At 38.2% G+C, this 20761-nt stretch overlaps 1 protein-coding gene across 2 annotated transcripts in view; it reads left to right on the forward strand.

The window, feature by feature from the left end:
- PITX1 (paired like homeodomain 1) overlaps positions 1–11107 on the forward strand; it is a 45809-nt gene extending 34702 nt beyond the window's left edge. Inside the window, exons 2-4 of one of the 2 annotated variants that reach the window (XM_030212106.1) lie at positions 1332–1478; positions 4675–4880; positions 9202–11107. In XM_030212106.1, the coding sequence (XP_030067966.1) occupies positions 1337–1478; positions 4675–4880; positions 9202–9750 (897 nt within the window). In that variant the 5' untranslated portion in view covers positions 1332–1336 and the 3' untranslated portion in view covers positions 9751–11107. Of the gene's footprint in view, positions 1–1101; positions 1479–4674; positions 4881–9201 lie in introns of those variants that run through there. The other variant, XM_030212105.1, reaches the window with a different exon arrangement.
- Positions 11108–20761: the final 9654 nt, after the last annotated feature.

The raw sequence follows: 20761 nt of genomic DNA on the forward strand, positions 1-20761 counted from the left end.
TGTCGGATATAATACTGAGGAGATCCTGTATGCCAAAAGTATCCTTTCATGCTCTGGCGACGGCGTAAACGTAGGAACATTAAAAACACCAGTAACCCATGAATTAGCCCTAAGTAATATCATTCAATATATACAATTTACATAAATAATCGGGTTTATTGATAATAAATGTTTTTCAATTCAAATGAAGGTGCTAATGTGTCTCAAAAAATGAAAGAGCAAGTAAATGTGATTTTGCCTAATGATTTCAAAAATAATCTAAAGTTGATGCAGTCTATTCCAGAATCATTACAAGAATTTAAAAAAATATAGGCCTTTATTATGCACAAACTTAATGCCTGTAAGTGCTAAACTTATTGCTTTTCAACTAAGCCACTATTTATCATCTTAAAAAACTGGTGACTATCTTTCAGAATAGAGAATTTATGTTCAAGAAATAATAATAATAATAATTTAAAAAAATCTAACAAATGGCCATTGCCATCAAGCTCTCTCGAAAGTGCTCATAATAAAAATAAAATAAAATAACATTTTAAAAATGTGATCTCCAGTAGTGCCTCTCGGGTAATAGCAATAGCATAAATTTACTGAAATGTTTGGTGTGTGCCCATAAATCATTCAGATCTTTGCAGAGTTCTCAGCCAAGGCAGTTAATGCTGTGTGAAATAAGCCCTGGAGTCTGGGAAAGATCAGACGTGGGGTGGAGTGGGGTGGGGGCGCATCTGATAATAGGCGCAGGGCGAGGATGATAAGAGAAACCATTTCACTCTTTGCAGGGACCCTGACAGTTCAGCACCACGTACAAACTTGCAGTCTTACTTATCCGAGGACTTTTTTTTTTTTTTAACCCCTGCAATATTCCTTAAAACCTTTTGGAGAAGAGGAAGCCGGATTCTGTTGCTTTAAGAAAGTTCGGTCTGGCCAAACTGTATGGGGAGTTTGAAGGCAGTGCTAGTTAAGGCCGGGCCTGCTGCACGGATCGAGCGATTTATTACCAAGACTGGGAGGATTTGAAACCTTAAGTGGGCGGAGTTAAGATTAACTACAGGCATTTGAACGAAAGCAGGTCACTTTAATCTCTTTAGCTAAAAACTATCGAAGTAGCAGCTCACATATCTGTACAAAGGAACCACTGCTAGTTTATTGTGTCTGTTTTTCGGACCTGGGAGCCTGACTATTGTTTAAGAAGACCACAGACTAGAAAGACACTGTAAAGGCCTCTGTTTCGGGGACGTGAAAAGATCCAGTGGATATTCTCTTTCCTTTGTTATATTTTCTGGAATAAGCCGCGACTAAAGCTGTCTTCCTTTTGCTCATGGCTTCTTTTAAAGGTGGAATGAATTTGGAGCGTTTGCCCGACGGTCTGAGACCCCAGGCTTCCCATGACATGGCTTCCAGCTTCCATTTGCAAAGATCTTCCGAATCCAGAGAGCCAATTGAGAATTCCGCCAGTGAATCGTCCGATGCCGAAGTCACAGGTAAAAAAAAAAATAATAATAATCATAAATGAAGGCATGAAGTGAGCCGAAATGCAAAGCGAATCTGAACTAGCGCAAAATGCACCTTAAAAACGTATTCTGCCATTATGTAAGCAGTGTTTTTTAATCGAGTCAAAATCAGAGGAGCGCCAGATATTGCATCCAGGTCTGGCTCACTTTTGCTATGTATGGCTGTGAAATACCTGAGACCCTGTTCCTGCCGTAGGCTTTGCTTGCTTGTTTGGCTATAGGGTCTTGTTTCCAGCTCTGGGTTTTTCAGATAGGGAGCGATTACTTTTTTTTAGAAGGGGTGGGCAATTCTCTTACAGTGCAGTTCTTCTAGTATTACTTTCGTGTTAAGTTGAAAAAGTGAAACTGAACCAGAAAATAAAAAAAGATTGAGAAATAATAACTAATCATGAATAAATATATATATGAATATAGGGGGGGGGGGTCATGGACGGGGACGTGCACATTTTAAGACAGACTTGCAAGCGTCCAATCATTGCAGGGAAAGCTGTGGTTCCCTAGTTTTCAGTTTAGGAAGCATCCACTTAAGAAAACAAAGGCAAATGACTCATTTAAGGAATACCAAAAGTTAAGAAAATGTTTGTTTCCGTTCCAAAGATGCTTCAATGTTATTAGATAACCCTACAGCGGAGGGATTTTTCCAAAACTGGCCAAGTAACATTAAAGCGCACGGTAGCATTATGACGAAAATATCTGTCTGCTAGGAAGATGAAGTAAGGCCAAATCCTTGAACTTGGTTTCACGTGAGACTAAGAGTTAAAAAAAAAAACAAAAAAACAAGATTACAGGCAAGTTTTTATGCTGAACTGTTTGAAAGATGGGAGACTGGCAGCCGTGGTGGTTAATCGAATTTCCTACCTAAACAAAATGATTTTTCCAAACTCTGCAGATCCTCATTTCTCAAGTTCTCCTTCGAATTCCCATAGTCACTATTCATAATGTCTACAAGACAAACTGAAAAAATTAATAGCATGCATAGTGTTATACACATATATTTTGTAAAGTCCCAGCGGTTGCACGCAAAACATTATTTTTACTAGCATGAGGGTTGGGCATGCAACAAAAGAATTTCAAGCATGTTTGACGGCTAAATTAATCGTAAACCAACGACTTTTCCATATATTAATCTTTATAAATAGGAATCATTTTTTAAAAAAAGTTTCAGCATCAATAAGATTTAGCAACATTAGGGCAGGTAAAAGCCAAAGTGGCTCTTCCAGTTTGCCAAGTATAGATTTCGCCTCTTGGTAAATCTGCATATAATATTTCTGAAAGCAGGTCAACGCGAACAGCCCTCTTTGTCCATGGTTTCTGCTTGAGCCTTCTATATTGTTCTCATATCGTGTTCCAGGCATGACCAAAATCCCTCACAATGTTGGTCTCATTCTGGTGTTTTGGAGCCCGGATGCAATCACTGTTGTTTAGGGCTGTAGGTCTTAGGCCTGCGCATAGCAGCAATCCAAAGCAGGCTTCTTGAAATAATATGGCAAGTGTATGAAGAACCCTTTCTGTTTCCAGATTTTTCAGCTTGTTTTTAATTTTTAAATAGATAGATAAGAACATGCTTGAAAAAAAAAAAGAGCAGTCTAGGGTTTCTGGGAAGTTTAAATACTTCATTATTTTAGTGCCTGAAAACAAAATGATCAGCAATACTTTTGTTTATGGAATATGTGACATATTTTGGAACATAGATTAAGAGACTGACCTATATGGGAAAAATAGGTGTTAGCATAATGCTTAAAAGACAATAATTTTCTTCTATTTGGATAAATCAATGTTTAGGGTGCACACATTCAGCTGTTTAAGTAGACCAAAACCAAAATCCATCATTTGCATTTGCAAATGCAGTTCTGTTTAAGGTTAACCATTGTAGTTAAAAAATAATTCCGTTTTAAGCTCTCTGTTAATGTTTATTGTTTGAATATTTGTTCCATTGGGAAAAAAATTCATACACATTAAGATCCGTGTTTCACAGTGCATGTTATTCTGAATCTAAAAACAAAAAGCTGAGAACATATGGAAAGGGATTTTGGAGACCCTGTACTCATTCCTGTTTTAGTAGAATGCTTTTTGTCCAATATTCACAGTCGATTTTATGTCATCTATTATATTTTATCTTGGGAGGTAGTTGTCATTTTTCCCCAAATTGTATTGAGAATTTTGAAATTGTATTAACAGAATATTCAAACAATAAACATCAACAGAGAGCATCCACCAGGAAGAATGAAAATTATTAATAAGCTGCAAACATAAAAGTGTGAATAAACAATAATCAGTAAAAAAAAAAAGTGCAAATGACAATTTATTAAATAAAAGTTACTTTAGTTTCCTGTGCATAGCAATTTCTTGTAATATTCATAACTACTGCAGCATGAATCATCTGGGGATTTCTTTACAATTTTTGAAAATAATCTTCTGATTCACCCATGACAGAATACATCTGAAATTACTAGTCCAAACCCCTATAAATGCTAGAAATTCATATAAAGACAACTGTTTCAAGTATTTTTCTAAAGTCTAAAATTTTAAAAAAATCTAAACTAAACTTTTCCTTTAAATGTAAATATTAATTTTGCTAAATATGTCATATTGTATCAGTCTAACAAAACCGCAGCTTAATTTTTATAAGTCAGCATTTATTAGTTTTGCATAGTCAAACCAGAGGCCTGAGCATAAGAGAACTGCATTGATGATTTTGCAGAGAAAAAAGTACCCCTTAACTAACATGCATATTTATTGATTGATTTCAATTTAATGACACTCTCCATCGGTTAAGCCCAGAGCCAGTTATGAAAATCTTTCTACAGGGCATAAATAATCGAATCAGATTCCATAAACTGACAATATACATTATTTTTAAATCCCCAGCCCAAATCATGTGCAGTGTTATACATCCAAATTTGCAATCATGTTTCATTTTCGTTTTCTACTGATTGTCATTTCTCTAGAGTTAACAGACATACGTAGTGATGCAAAAAGAGACCTAGGAGAGAGATTTCTTTTCCATAGCCACAGTGACCACCTTTAAAGTGACCTGGGGGGTGCTTTTACAGCACCGCGGGCTTCGAGTCCCCCGCTCCTATCCCCAGAAAAATCCGGCGGGGAGGGGAGTAGTTAGGAGATGCCTCTCATGTGTGCTTTGCTTTGTCTCTCACTGTTTTCGTAGAGAAAGACAGAAGTGGGGAACAGAAAAGCGAAGACGGAAACGGGGAAGACCCTTCCAAGAAAAAAAAGCAAAGAAGGCAGAGGACTCATTTCACCAGCCAGCAGCTGCAGGAACTGGAAGCCACCTTCCAAAGGAACCGCTACCCGGACATGAGCATGAGAGAGGAGATAGCCGTCTGGACCAACCTGACCGAAGCAAGAGTGAGAGTAAGTCAAGAGTACCAGCAGCAAGATCGTTACAGACGTAACGAAAACATCAACGAATATTAAACCAAATAAGTGACACGACCTTTTCTGAAAGTGGTATTGTCAACCTTAAGCTCATTTCCTTTCATGATAACTACAGATGACGACAATAAGTGTTAATAAATACGGTTTAGATTATTAGCTTATAATAACCATAGTATCAAGGCTCCTGTGCAGTCTCATAAATATTCCAAAATATAAAGCAATCGTGCTCTTATGATTGCTCTTGAATAGCCTATGACCTTTTGCCCTTAATTTTTCTTGGTGTTGATCTACTGAAGCTACATATTGTACGATTGAAAACAACAAAGATTTGTGAAAGAAACACGGCAGGAAAGGTTTGGGAAACAGCAACTGCTAAGATTCCGCTTTGAAAGCAAAGCATCAAATGAGACTTCTGTTTAAATTGCTGTAATCGTATGATTTATCCAAAAATATTTGAAGTCAACGATAAGTTTGGAAAGTGGGGCCTTATCTTGGGAAAACATCAAAAGCATTTTGGAGGCGATTTTTTGTTTTAGATTTTTTTTTCGGGTAAGGGGGGGGGAGCAGCTGAACAGTTTGCTCACTTTTGAAAATAAGATTTCCAGTCTTTAATAGACAATTTTTCCTTTGCATTTGGGCGCAGGAAATATTTTGTTTTCCAAGGTCGAAAAATATGGCTTCTTACCATTTCGCCGTTAGAGGGCTAGGATGCATTTGTGTAACCGGAATCAGTCTGTGGTGAGGTTCCCAACCAAACATCAAGAAATCTTTGGCATCCCTCTGTATTTTCGCTGGTTGACTCCATATCCAACTTTACGAGGACACAGAGTGAACCAATAATCTGAAACAAAATAGAGAACTTTCATATAATGTCCTATTGGGAACACGGAGCCCCAGGAGATTTAAAAAAAAAATAAAAGCAAATCCGCGATATATTTAAAAATACCTTTGGGCATGAGCTTACACAAGACGATATGTTCAGGGAGATTCCTGTTAGGATGCCAATGCTCCATGAAACAGAGACAACATTCTTTGCCCTATTTAAAAAATAATAATTATCTAGTAAATACAATGCGAATGAGTACAGTCGCCTTTCAAGACACAGGTACCATTTGCTTGCTGCCGGTATTTTTTAATTTCAATAAAATCTATTAAATCAAATTCAGGCTCACTATAAGATGTGCATCCAATAACCAGAAAACAATATAACTGTGCAATTTTTGTTCTTATGTTTCTAACTGATGAAGCAACAGGAAAGCTGAACAGTTATATAAGAGAAAATAGAGTTCACTGGGTTCACTTAATAAACACTAGGGGAACTGCCTTGCTTTTACTTGTATAAATGGTACAGTAGGGAACTGCCTTGCTTTTACTTGTATAAATGGTACAGTAAATGAATGAGAACGCCTTACAAAGAAATAGAATTCAACTGGAGCTAGCAGATTATAACTAAATGCATAAAATATGTGTGTTTGTATATACAGTGTGTATATATTTAAACTTATAAATATCCAAACGACCTATATGTTTGATGATTATGATAATTTAATAGCATATTCCTATTATCTAAACGTTCATAACAAAAAAATACTTGAGCAGCCAAATAGGATGTCAGGATAAAAAGTAAACGGCCAATATACAAATATATATATTTTTTAATTCTTACTTTTAGAGCTCTCCATAGCACTTTGATTTTCCTTTAGATTTTAGGGATGCACTACAAAAGTTCAGAACAGGAGTCCCGTTCTCCAGTGACCATGGTTCCCAAACATTTGACGCATAGCAGAAAATGAGGGAAGTCTTTCACTGTAAAATCCTGATTCACAAGAGTGCTTGTAAATTTGAAGCTCAATTCAACCATAATAATTTGAACATAATTGACGCTTATTTTCATTTTATTTTCTGTAAATTTGATTGCACCCTTTCACTTATTTCAGCCCCAAGTGAGTTACGATATTTAATACAATGTTTTCAATGAAGTTAATGCAATACATATTAAATGACACAATAAATAAATAAATATATAGGGATACAAATGAGAAAGTTCTTCTTGAATGTCGTATGTGCTGCTAAATAAAGGCCTTTCGGTTGAATTTAAATTAATTCACTTTTTACAGTGAGTTGTTTATACGGTTTATCTTGTTTGCACGCATCAGTCCACTGCTTCAGATGCTTAAAAATATCACACCCCTTATATTCAAATAATTCGTGAGAAAAATCGTTGCCATGTAATTCAGATCTCCCATGCACAGAGAAAAATTAAAATAAGCACACAAATACATTTAACTTAAAGATGAATGAAACAACAACTTCAATTTCCTCACCCCTAGCTGTCTGTTCGTCTGTCCAATTTAGATTGTAAGCTCTGTTGAGCAGGGACTGTCTTTTCATTTTAATTTGTACAGCGCTGGGTAAGTCTAGTAGCGCTATAGAAATGTTTAATAGTAGTAATAGTAGTAGTAGTAGTATCTTTACATTTGCAAATAACATGGAATATATTTCTGAGATTTAAAAATATAAGTTTCTGATAGTTGCCATAGGTATCTAAGCAGAAAATTCGAAGCTGAATTTGGCGCCTTTATGCTGACTCTCATATACAGAGTGGAGAAAAACTTTGGTGAATCAAGTCAAACGCTGTTATTGATCCACTCAAAGAGCAGATGTGCAAAACTAGTCACCAAACTTAACAAAATCCAGTGGGGGGGGGGGGGGGAATAACGCTTCAGAAGAAAGCAGGTAGCGCAGTTTGGAAATAGCTGCCTTTTTAATTAGTGCACTTTAAAATATCCAGCGTCTCTAATTTTAACCATTAGCTTCATTTTCAGTAAATCCTTGTCTAAAAACATTTTCCGAGTAGGGACTGAAGCTGCCCCCGCAGTATTATGTGAAACGTTTTTAACGACAGTTGTGTCGTCTCTTGCTTTCAGCAAAGAAAAATCGTAGGTGTCTATTGTCTACTTGGTCAGATCACCTTTCTATCTATAGAAACAATTCCTATTTGCACAATAGAGTTCAATGTTAATTATCTTCCTTCTCGGAGATCTGGCTGGCTGAATTATTTATCAGCTTGCTTGGAATTGTTAAATGGCTGAAGTCGAAATTAGCCCAGCCATCCTAATGATCTGCGGGATTCCTTTCCCCATTCTAAGGTTATTTTTGTGAAAACTTTTGAAAATTGCATAAAAATAAGAAAACAGAAGCCATCCTTTAGATTGTAAGCTCTTTTGAGCAGGGACTGTCTCTCTTCATGTTTGACTGTACAGCGCTGCGTAAGTCCGGTAGCGCTTTAGAAATGTTGATTAGTAGTAGTAGTAGTAGTATTCTGGGAAAAATAATTTTTCATATCCAATTTAGCATAAGGTAATATTCAAATATTTACATTAACGTATTCACCATAGCTTCATTACATGGTTAACAGAGTATGCGCCAATCACAGATTAGTCCCAAACTGTGTAATCATTAATATTTTAGTTAAGGCATTATTTATACTTGTAAAAAGGGAGGTGGGAGTAACTCATTTTACTGCCGTAAACTAAAGGGATTTCCAGAGATAGAACAAATCTGTACAGTAAATTCTAATTAGACGCTGCAACACGTACGGGAATAAATAAAAGCCAAGTTCTGGAAAGGGGGCATTGCTGATCAGACTGGTGAAGGGAAATGGATCTTGCAAAACATTTTGTCCTGGGTCTTAAACAAAAAAAAGAAGTCAGGAACAAAAAGATGAGCTTGTGTTTGCATCTTTAGAAAGGAAGTTAAACATAATATTCATATATGCGGCCATTTTGTGGCTGTCTGTTAAAGGCACCGAGGACACTTTTTTAACTGGGATTTTACAGTGCTGACAATATAGAAGGAATTTCAAAATCAATGTGTATCTTGGGGGAAAGGCCTTTGCAAGCCAAGGAAACCTTAAGTAAAAGTGACCACTGTTGAATTGTGTGTCCTATAATCTAAGAGCTGTATTTCTGCATCTTGAATTCTGAGCTCTGCAGCACCTGGTATTTGCGCGATTCTGTGTCATTATTTTTAACCATGTTTTTCTTCCTGTTTGTTTTTAGTTGCCCGAGTTCCAAGATTTGTATTGATTACTGCTTTGATCGTTCTGGATTTTTTTTTTTTTTTTTTGAGTGTTTGCTTGTGCATGTGGTTTTTTTGAAGAGTTTTGTTTGTTTGCTTTTGTTTTTTACTAAACTACTCTCCGATGTATATAAATTTTAAAAAAAAGTTGAGGTCTGCCGGTTAATCTTTATTCCTGTCGCCATACTTATACCTTACTGTGTCCTTAACTTTCTAGGTGTGGTTCAAGAATCGCAGAGCCAAATGGAGAAAAAGGGAACGCAACCAGCAGATGGATCTGTGCAAAAATGGTTATGTTCCTCAGTTCAGCGGCTTGATGCAGCCTTACGAGGACGTGTATGCCAGCTATCCTTACAACAACTGGGCCACCAAGAGTTTGACACCAGCACCATTATCTACTAAAAGTTTCACCTTCTTCAACTCAATGAGTCCGCTCTCTTCCCAGTCCATGTTCTCTGCCCCAAGTAATATCTCTTCGATGACAATGCCCTCTACAATGGGTCATTCTGCCGTCCCGGGCATGCCAAATTCAAGTTTAAACAACATCAACAATCTTAATAATATTAGCAGTTCTTCACTGAATTCAGCTATGTCTTCAGCTGCTTGTCCCTATGGACCACCTGGCTCTCCATACAGTGTTTACAGGGACACTTGTAACTCCAGCCTGGCTAGTCTTAGGCTGAAATCTAAGCAGCACTCAACGTTCGGATACAGCAGTTTACAAAGTCCTGGATCTAGTCTAAACGCCTGTCAGTATAATAGTTGATAGACTATAGACAAAGGGGGGGACTCCGTGGACTAACATTGAACATGGACCAGAAACACTTTGCAAAGACACCAAAATCTATAATGGATGAGTTGCAATTTCTTTTCCTCTGGATTATGCGGGTTGTATGTGTTTTACTTGAACTTGCACAGGAGCTTCTGGTGTCCACTTTGAGAGGAGGGAAAGCTTTGAAATATTGGTGGCAATGGATAGGGGACTGGGTTTGTAGAATGGGATGAGGTTGATTAATGTTTACCACTGAAAAACATGTCATTTTTGGCGCATGGTAAAGAAGGTTAACTATTAGATAACAAAGTATTTAAAAAAAAAATCAAGGGTCAACCACTTAGTAAAAATAGGCGTATTTATATGACATTTGGTAGATTTCACCAGATGGTGTGCTTGGCAGTTGAATACATTTTTCAAAATGCATGATTTTTATGTTTTTCGGTTAAAGAAATAATCCATTCCTAGAGCAGCTAAAGATTCCTACCTCTATCCTAAAAATTAAAAAAAAAAAAGTGCAGTATCCCTCCGGGAAGCCCAAGGAATAATCAAAACCAACAGATATCTTGAAGATCATGCCATACCCCAAATGATTCTCATAATTGATAACCTTATATTTTAAGTGATCTTTATTTATCCCATTTTACCTCTGTTATACTGAATCCTGAAATGTTCTGTATAGAAAACAAACATAAACATTGTTTTTTCATTAGATGTTTAAACGAAAATTCCATACTGCATCTATATTAAGAAATTAGTGAGCCTCAGAATAGTAAAATGCTTTGCAATTCTTTAAAAAGTACTTGTTTTGTTAATTCTTAAAATTAAAACCATATATAAACCCAAGGAACAAAGGAATAATCTTAAGGTGTTAATATGTAAATTTAGATGTTTTTACAAGTGGTTTGTTCGTTAAAATACATTAATTATAAATACAATCTTTGAATATTAATACGCATACAAAACGCATATGAAGTTTAATTGCGGGAATATTTGTCGCTTATTTTGTACTTATTACCTGTAGATGACAAAGAAATATAATATAAATGCACACGTACTTCCTGCCTCCCTCTGCGTATTTCACACCTGTGGTAATCGGTCATGTGGATGTATAGATGTTTAATAAGGCTGTTGTGGGTGACGATACAGTGTATTGGTTTATAACTTATGGTTTGTGCATATTTTCTTAAAGCAAAGAGCATGGGAATAAAAAAAAACCTAGAAAATTCTTTAAGGTTCATTACTGACTATGCTGATCGCACATTTTCTGTACACATACAGTAAACACTTATTTCCAATTTTAAATGGAAGTTTACAAAGATTGTAGCTATGGAAAGCAACATCTTTTTTTAACCCCTACATTCAGATCATTTTAAGAAGTTTATATATTTTTTGAAAAAGGTTTGAAATTGTGTGTAAATCCTGTAAAAAAAAAAAAAAAAGTCACGCGACTGCCCGTTTCAAAATACATTAATTATAAATATATTTTGGTCAATGGTTTGCACTGGGGTAGGAAAATTAGTTGATCCACACCTGTTCACTAAATATTCATTATCCCTTTACGTCAGACCCCCAGATTAAGCCATGCTTATCAAGTTTAAATTTATGACACCGATTTATTATTGCATTTCCCTCTCACAGGCATGGCGCACTTTTCAGGGTTCAGCTTTACTTAATTTAACTGAACAGGGGTTTCTTTTGTTTTTAATTTAATCAGGAAATGTGCAACTTGACCATTTAAAAAAATGACATTTCTATTTCAATGCTTACTGAAGTTTCTTTTGTTTATAATTGCTTTTTAATCTTGGAGAAGGAAGCAAACGTTTTGGGAGTAACCCAAGTATTCCTTTATGTTACATTATTCCCGTATAGTGGTAGAATCTGGACATTTTTGTCTAAATAACTGAGATTTATATGTCCCATGCTTCATCTTGCTTTTGCTATGCTGTTTAATGTTTATTTGCAAGGTATAGATAGGTTGGGTCACTTTCTAATGTCGAAATGATGGCTTTAATTTTTCATTAAACTGTACAGACGTGATAGAAAATTAAAATAGCTAAACTATCCGATCAGTTCTAATTTATACTATAAAATTTGAGTTCCATCGCAAAAGAAACATCATAAAATGCTACCAGCGCTGGGAGTGAGGGCGTTTTTATGAAGTTGCCAGACACTAAGGAAGAAAGTCTCCACCGAAATGAACTAAAGGCATCTGCAGAATGACCAAAATACAACTATATTTTTCCACATCTTATTCAACGAATTGTTTACACATTATTTACGTTTATTTATTTTTCTATTTTACCTGTCAGACCTGCGCCTACAGAGAACAATGCGATGTTTTGCTGGATGAATCTGGCGCCGTTTTTTGCATTGGACCAAATGAGCGCCCCCCCTCCCCCCCCCCCCCGTCCAGACAAAGGTCAATTCCTTCTAAATACCCTTCACAAAGTAGATAAATATCACCTTGAATTGCCTCTCTGGTGGCACTTCTGGGTGGTCTGCCTATGGTGCCCTGCTCACTACCTGTTCAGTTTACAGCATAAAAACACTTTTTCCACTAGAGGTTGCCACACAGATATTAGAATTTGAAGTTTAAAACGTGTTCTGTCTCCAGACTATAGCTGAACAATGAGAGTCATTGTGCATCACTGTGAGCTGGTGGACTTAGCTCTAGAAAGAATACACCTGAACATCATATTCCTTTTGTACTGGGTAATAAAGGGACAATTCTATTACTGGGTGACATGCACACATAAATTTACTGAATTTTGGCACTTTTAAGGCTAAGTGTACACATAAGTTAAATAGAAAGAGAATTGTTGAAATTTGCAAGAGGACCTTACCAGACTGGGCATCCAAATAGAAGATGACATTTAATGTGAGCAAGTGCAAAGTGATGTGTCTGGTTTATGAGTTATATGGGAAAGAGGAACCCAAACTATAGCTATGTGATGCAAGGTTCCACTTAGGAGTCATGCCCAGCAACAGTGGCGATCCTTGGTCAGCTGCCACCTTGGTGGATCGCTGCTGCGCACTCCTCCCCCACCGGATGCAGCGGTGTCCCAACCCCCCCCCCCCCCCCCCCCCCCGGGTGCATTCTTACCTGCTGGGAGCAGCCGCACGGCTGTCAGTTCCGCTGGTTCCCTGCTCCCTCTGCCCCAGAACAGGAAGTAACTTGTTCCAGGGCAGAGGGAGCAGGGAACCAGTGGAGCCAACAGGTGCGTAGCTGCTCTCTGCACCCCTCCAGCAGCATGCACCCAAGGCGGACCGCCCCCACCGCCCCGCCCTCGGTACGCCACTGCCCAGCAAAAGGATCTAGGTGTCATCATCGATGATATGCTGAAACCCTTTGCTCAGTGTGCAGCGGCAGTTAAGAAAGCAAATAGAATGTTAGGAATTATTAGGAAAGGTGAAACTTCACCTCAAACACTGTGTGCATTTCTGGTCATCGCATCTCAAAAAAGAAATAGCTGATAAAGGGGATGGGACAACTTCCTTAAGAGGAAAGGCTAAAGCAGCTAGGATTCTTCAGCTTAGAGAAAAGATGGCTGAGGGGAGATATCATAAAGGTCTATAAAACACTGAATGGAGTGGAAAGGATAGATGTGAATAACTTGTTTGCTCTTTCCAAAAATACTAAGACTAGGGGCAGCAATGAAGCTACTAAGTAGTAAATTTAAACAAACCAGAGAAAATGTTTCTTCACTCAACATGTAATTAAACTCTGGAGTTTGTTGCCAGAGAATGTAGGGGGGGGGGAAGCTGTTAGCTTTGCAGGGTTTAAAAAAAGGTTTGAATAATTTTCTAAAAGAAAAGTCCATAAGCCATTATTAAGATGAACTTGGGGAAAATCCACTGCTTATTTCTAGGATAAAAAGCATAAAATCTGTTTTACTGTTATGGGAACTTGTCAGGTACTTGTGACCTGAATTGGCCACTGTTAGAAACAGGATACTGTGCTTGATAGACCTTTGGTCTGTCCCAGTATGGCAATGCTTATAAAAGTAACAGAAGTGAAGTGTTATTCTGTAAAGGTGTTGCATAAGTGGTATAGAGCCAGATTCTACATATGGCACTTTAAAAATCCACGTGGAAAATATTTCTGCCTAGGAGTATTTTATTAGTGGTGCCTAGATTTAGGCACAATATATAGAATACGCTTAGTCGATATCCTACTTCCTAAAAATGTGTGCATCCATTTACACCAATGAAAACAGGGTGTAAATCCCAGCTTGTAGATTTGGGCACAGCTGGCCATAGTCTATAACAACACATGTGAATTTTGGAACATCTATGAAATGCCCATTTCCCCACCCATAACCACACCCCTTTTTGCCTGTGGGCATTAAAATTTAGGCACAGTGCATTACAGAATACACATAGGGAGTTGTGCATGTAAATTCTAATTATTGCCAATTTGTGCTCATTATTGCTTGTTAAATGCTGTTAACAATGCAGATTGGCTTGATAAGCCAATTAATTTATGTGTGTTGTTATAGAATACACTTGGATTTCAGAGCGGAACGCTAAGCACGATATATAGAATCTGGGGGTAAGTGTGCACAAAGTGATTTTCACTAGTGCACACACTGATCAGAAAGCTGATATGACCTATTAAAATAACTGAAAGAAGTTTAATACCAAGGCTCTAATGCTTAAATAGATACAGAAGAGAATCTTGTATATGTTGTCTAGTGGAGTACTTACCTGTAACAGAGGTTCTCCATGGAGAGCAAGATAAGTCAGTCAAACTGACATTTAGGACCCTAGGATTAAACCACACTAGTAATTGATACGAATAATTTTATAAAGAACTTTTCACAAGTATATGATAGTTCCTCTTATAAAATTACTCCTTGGAGTATGTCTACTAAAGGGCACTAGGAAAAGGGCTTACTGTCAGATTCTATTTAGCGCACCTAGAGATCCGCGCCGAAATCCAGGCGTATTCTATAACAATGCCCATAACTTAATTGGCTTAACAAGCTATGCAGCGTTGATAACAGCACTTAACAAGCATGAACATTAATTGGCAATAATTAGAATTTACATGCACGCTAAGCATATTCTGTAATGAACAGTGCCTAAGTTCTAATGCATGCAGTTCAAAAGGGGTGTGGCTATGGGCAGGGAAATGGACATTTTGTGGGCATTCCAAAATTTACTCACATAGTTATAGAAAATGACCCAGTGTGCATACCAAGGGCATAGCCAGACCATGGCAGGAGGGGGGTCCAGAGCCCGAGGTTGGGGGTACAGATTAGCCCACCACCGACCCCCCCCCCTGCCATTTTCAACCCCTCCTCCCACCACCGACCCTCCCCCACCACTTTTGCCCCTCCCTCCACCAACCCTCCCCCCCCCCATCACCACCGTTGTCACCAGGTACCTTTGCTGGCGGGGGTCCCCAACCCCCACCAGCCAAAGTCTTCAGTGCCGGTTTCTGGCGCATTCCCTGATCTTTTTCTGTGAGTCCTGACTCCTGACATCCTGCCCAACAACATAAACTCATTTTACATGGTATGTGATACTTTATATGTATACCTGAGTTTGATTTGTCCTTGCCATTCTCAGGGCACAGACCGTAGAAGTCTGCCCAGCACTGTTCTTGTACTAAAAGTTCTGAAGATTCTGGAATCCTAAAAAGTTACACGGTTCTGGAATCCCAATTAGTAGCAACATTCCATGTAGAACCCCAAAGAGTAACATAGTAAATGACGGCAGATAAAGACCTATACGGTCCATCCAGTCTGCCCAACAAGATAAACTCATTTACATGGTATGTGATACTTTATATGTATATCCGAGTTTGATTTGTCCTTGCCTTTCTCAGGGCACAGACTGCCCTGATCGTGACTGAATAGATATGGATGGGCTGGAGTGTAAATTTTAAGGGGCTCCGACGTTAACTTCAGAAAGTTTAATACAACTACAGTGCTGGGCAGACTTCTACGATCTGTGCCCTGAAAATGGCAAAGAAATCAAACTTGGATATACATATACAGTATCGCATAGCATGTAAAATGAGTTTATCTTGTTCGACAGACTGGATGGACTATACTATGTTCCTGTGTTATATGTAGGTATATTATATGTATAGTGCCTTTTCTAAAATTGCTTGTTTTTTTACATAAAGTATGTTGATTTATGCCTAAAAACATATTGTTGGTGATGTTAGGCTACAGATCTGATCATTACTAGTTCAAAACAGAGAAACCTATAGACTGGGAAACTTTCGAACTAGCTTTCTGGGTTTATGGTGTAAAAAAAAAAACTTAAAATGTATGTGACATTATATCTCACAGAAATACACTTGGCACTGAACAGAACATATCATATGAACACCAGTCTTTATATATAATATACTTTAGAGCTTCAAAATGCTTTTTTCTTTCCATTGCAAGCTCAATATTTCTTTTACTCTTGAATCTGGAATTGGTCCCAGATCTCTGAAACTGAATATAAGCAAATTGGACAGATATATGTTTGAAATCTTATCTCCCAAAAGTAAAATTAGCCTCCAAGTTCAGGGCTAGACTCAATATTTTTCACTGAAGTCAAGGGTTTAGTTGCCCTGTTTGTGATATACTGCAAACCGTTTTATTTTTATTATTTTTTATATGGTACAATCTTAAAATTAAAACAAACTTGAAGTAATTTTCATATAGCCTATGTAAGTAGCAATGAAAAATGTCTAGTTTTTATAGTATGTCATTAGAACTGTAATATGTTTTATGGTTTCCAGGGACTGCAAGGCAAAGTGAACGGAGACTTGGAAGAGAAAGCAAGATATACTGCCGTTATAGATGTACAACAGTGCAAGGCTGTGCTTTAGGGAAGAAAAACAAGGAAATCCTTTCATCTAACCTGGGTTCTTGTACCAGTGCATGTCCGGAGGCAAATTTTGCACATTTGCTCCCTTCCCAGATGCCGATAAGCTTGCAGCAGTGCTATCTCCCGGATTGTATAAATGGCACGCAAATTTCTGTGTGCAAAATTGCGAGCTATCCTGAGATGTGCATGCAACTAAATTGGCTAAAAAGCCAATTAGCAGCAATAATTAGGCAGTAGCAATCAATTATTGGCATTATTTGGCTACAATTTGGATTTGCGAATGCATCTTGCTATTCTATAAGAATCTGTGTGCAAATTTTATAGCGTGCAACTCAAAAGAGGGTGTCACCATGGAAGGAGCATGGGTGGGTCAGGGGTATTCACTAAAGATGCATACAGTATTACTGAATACCAGGGATCTGCATTTAATTACTCCCCAGGATTTACACCAGATTTCAGATGGTGTACATCCTTGCACCCAAAGTCTGGCAAGGAAATTGGCAATTTGGGGGGGGGGGGGAAATTCTATATATGGCACCTAAAAAATCCACTTGGAAAACATTTTTGTCTGAGTGTTCTATAAGCAGCACCTACACTTAGGCGTGGTATATAGAATATGCTTTTTGATATCCCAGTGCCTAAAACTATGTGCATTCATTTACACCAGTGAAAACATGGCATAAATTCTGGCACATAGATTTAGGCGCAGAGGGCCATATTTTTTAACTATGCATGTAAATTTCAGTATGCCCACAAAATGCCCATTTCCCCGCCCATAACTATATCCCTTTTTGTCTGCGTGCATTAGAAGTTATGCGCAGTGCATTACAGAATACACTCAGTGAGTTGTGTATGTAAATTCTAATTATTGCCAATTAGTGCTCATTATAGTTTTCAAAAGCTATTATCAATGCTAATTAGCGTGGATCTCTAGGCGCACTACATAGAATCTGGCCCTCTGCTATTTTCTGAAAGACGCCCAACTCAAAGGACCATTTATAGAATAGCACTCTGCACAGATTTTTTTCAGCATCCTTTATTGAATTTAGTCCCTTGTGTCAATGGATGAGCACACGGCTTCTATCACAAACCTGACACCAAAGTACGTTAATCATATGCAAATTTGATGAATGCAGAACTTATGTGCTAATCAGGGCAAGCACACCAGATATATGTGCAGAACGTTCTGTACTAAGGGCAGCTAGTGCTGTGTGCTGGTCCAAGCACAAAATTAAAGTATCATCTTGTCACAAAACACCTAGCTACCTGCCTGGGGTTACCCCGCGGCCACTCAGAGGGTCTATCCCTAGCACAGCTCAGGTGTGCCTGCACCTGCTGCTTGTGCTCTACACTAGCACCCTCCACCCACCGACTGGGTCACAACTGCCTGTGGGTGAGTCTCCCGCTCTCAAATTGTATCCAATGACTTCTAGGTTACTGGGGCCACACTCCCAGTAGTTCCACAGTTCCCAGAAAGCACTCACAGACCCAAAATACAAACCATCAGGATTCTATCAATCCAGACAGGCATAGTCAACAAACTAGACAGGTTTATTGTCACACTGGAATAATGAACAATAATAAATGTGCAATCAGCAAACAATAACAGGCAACTGAAATATGGATCAATTATAACATTAACTAGACATTTATATACTTCCTAAAAAGTACCTGGGGAGATCAAGACATGCAATTCACTGAGCCTCAGCAAAGAAATCCATCCCACTTTTCTCTCCCAGGCTAAGACTGAAGCAACAACCAGCAACAACTGCTCGGTAATTTCAAACTCCAAGCCAATCAGAGTCCAATCAACAAGTTTTAAAAGTATACTGCTCATAGTACTATAGATTCACTTTTTCACTAAGTGAAACTAAAAGAGGGAATGCATTTTACTATAACAGTTTTAACATAAAACATGCCCCACCTGCTGGCCAAACTAGAGAAATGCGCTTCAAGAGTTAAAGGTAATTTTATAACACACTGTTCTGTCACACATCTCATATCTGCACATGTGTTGGAATGTGATTCTGCGCACTGATATAGGCATCACAAACATTGGACTAGATTGTGTACATCACGCCTAAAAACAAATCGGTGCTGAAATTAAAAAAAAAAACCCTAAGTGTATTCTATAAAGTATACCTTCATTTAGGTGTACTTTCTAGAATAAGCCTAAATTTACATGCAACCCCTGCACTTAGTAAATAGGTGGCAGTAAGGGCTCACATGCTAATGGCCATGCGCTAATTGGGAAAATAGCATGTGGCCATTAATGGGGGAAATAGAAACTGCATCCATTTTACTGCAGTGCTAAAAGTGGCCTCAGCATTTTGGGAAACCCACATGCTAGTCATAGCGCAGGCCACTTTTTAGCATGGCTTAGTAAAAGGTCCCTGTGAAGAAACAGTTTGTTTTATTTCTGTAAAATGTATTGGATATTTTCCTGTTTTAATTATGTCCTGAAGTGTATTTCTCCTATTTGGCCAGCAGATGGTGCATGTTTATGCTCAAAACTGTTACAGAAGACTGACTTCTCTTTCTTTTATTTGGCACAGAGATAATAGGAAATGCCTGTAGTGATGTAACCAGTTTTTATTTGAAACTTAACTGTTCTGGGCTCTGATTGGCCTGGAGTTTTGAAATTACCCCGCAGTGGCTGGCTGATGTTTCAGTTTCAGCCCAGGAGAAGGAGAGAGATATCTCTTTTGCTGAAGCTCTGTGAACAGATATATGTCCTGATCTTCCCAGGTACTGTATAGCCAGTAGGCAAATGTTTAGTTAGTTTAGAATCCCAAATAATATAAAGATTCTAGAATCCCAAATAGTAGCAACATTCCATGTTACCAATCCCAGGGCAAGCAGTGGCTTCCTCATGTCTGTCTCAATAGCAGACTATAGACTTTTCCCTCCAGGAACGTGTCCAAATCTTTTTTAAACCCAGATACACTAACTGATGATACCACGTCCTCTGGCAATGAGTTCCTGAGGTTAAATATTCGTTGAGTGAAAAAATATTTTCTCCTGTTCATTTTAAAAGTTGTACCATGTAACTTCTATAAAGGAACATAAGCACTGCTTTCCTTTCTAGCGTAGCAGCAAAAACATGTGTCTAGAAGTTTGGCGCAAGCACTTATGCCAGTCACGGAGTTGGAGTAAGTGTATGTCATTAAGGGGCCCTTTTACTAAGCCACGCAGGCACCTACACGCACCCAACACGTGGCCTGGGCGGTAATTTCATTTTTTACACACGTCCACTACGCACGCCGGAAAATGTATTTTATTTTCCGGTGTGTGGCACTAACTGGGTGGTAATAGGCATTGTACACACGTTGACGATTTCTGCCCGGTTAACGCGTGAGACCTTACTGCTAAGTGAATGGGTGGCGATAAGGTCTCAGACCCAAAATGGACGCGTGCCAATTTTCATTTTGCAGCATGTCCATTTTTGTCCAAAAAAAGTATTTTTTACAGGCGTGCTAAAAAATGGATCTGCATGCATCCAAAACACATACCTACATTAGCGTAGGTCATTTTTCTGTGCATCTTAGTAAAAGGACCCGTGAGTTCTGGTGACAAATGCATAATTGAATGTTTATATTCAGTTAGATGCACTATGTCACTGTAACCTCATTGTTTCTCAGCATTGCTGTTATTACTTTGGGGCTGGCTTTTGTTTGGAGATTTCACTATTATTCTGACATGTAGGCTGAGTTATGGCTTTGGCCTCCTTTCCCTGGATACACTGCTGGATGTGATAAAATTGATCTTGTATGAAATACTGACAAACCTCAAGGGACTAAGAAACATCTTTTCCCAACATAAATACATGTAGAAGCCATAAGAACAAACATCTTGTTTGCATTTAACAATTTCAACCTACTGCCTGCTGATGAATCACTGAAAGTATCATAGAATTTGAATCTCAGAGTCTGTTCCTGTATGCACAGTACATACAGATCAAACAGTGTAACGGGCTATGCATATCATAAGGAAAGCATAGGTGGTAAAACCAGAGATAACCAGGTGAAGGTGACACCATAGCACAGGGAGAGAGATAGACTAATGTCAGTCACATTTAGCAAATGTAATGAAAGACAGAAGAGAAGAAAAGGTGCCCTTTGTGAGAGGAAGGAACTGAGCTCCTCCTAGAACAATCACATCCAGAGCC

Source organism: Microcaecilia unicolor, chromosome 8, assembly GCF_901765095.1.
Source record: "Microcaecilia unicolor chromosome 8, aMicUni1.1, whole genome shotgun sequence".
Lineage (NCBI taxonomy): Eukaryota > Metazoa > Chordata > Amphibia > Gymnophiona > Siphonopidae > Microcaecilia > Microcaecilia unicolor.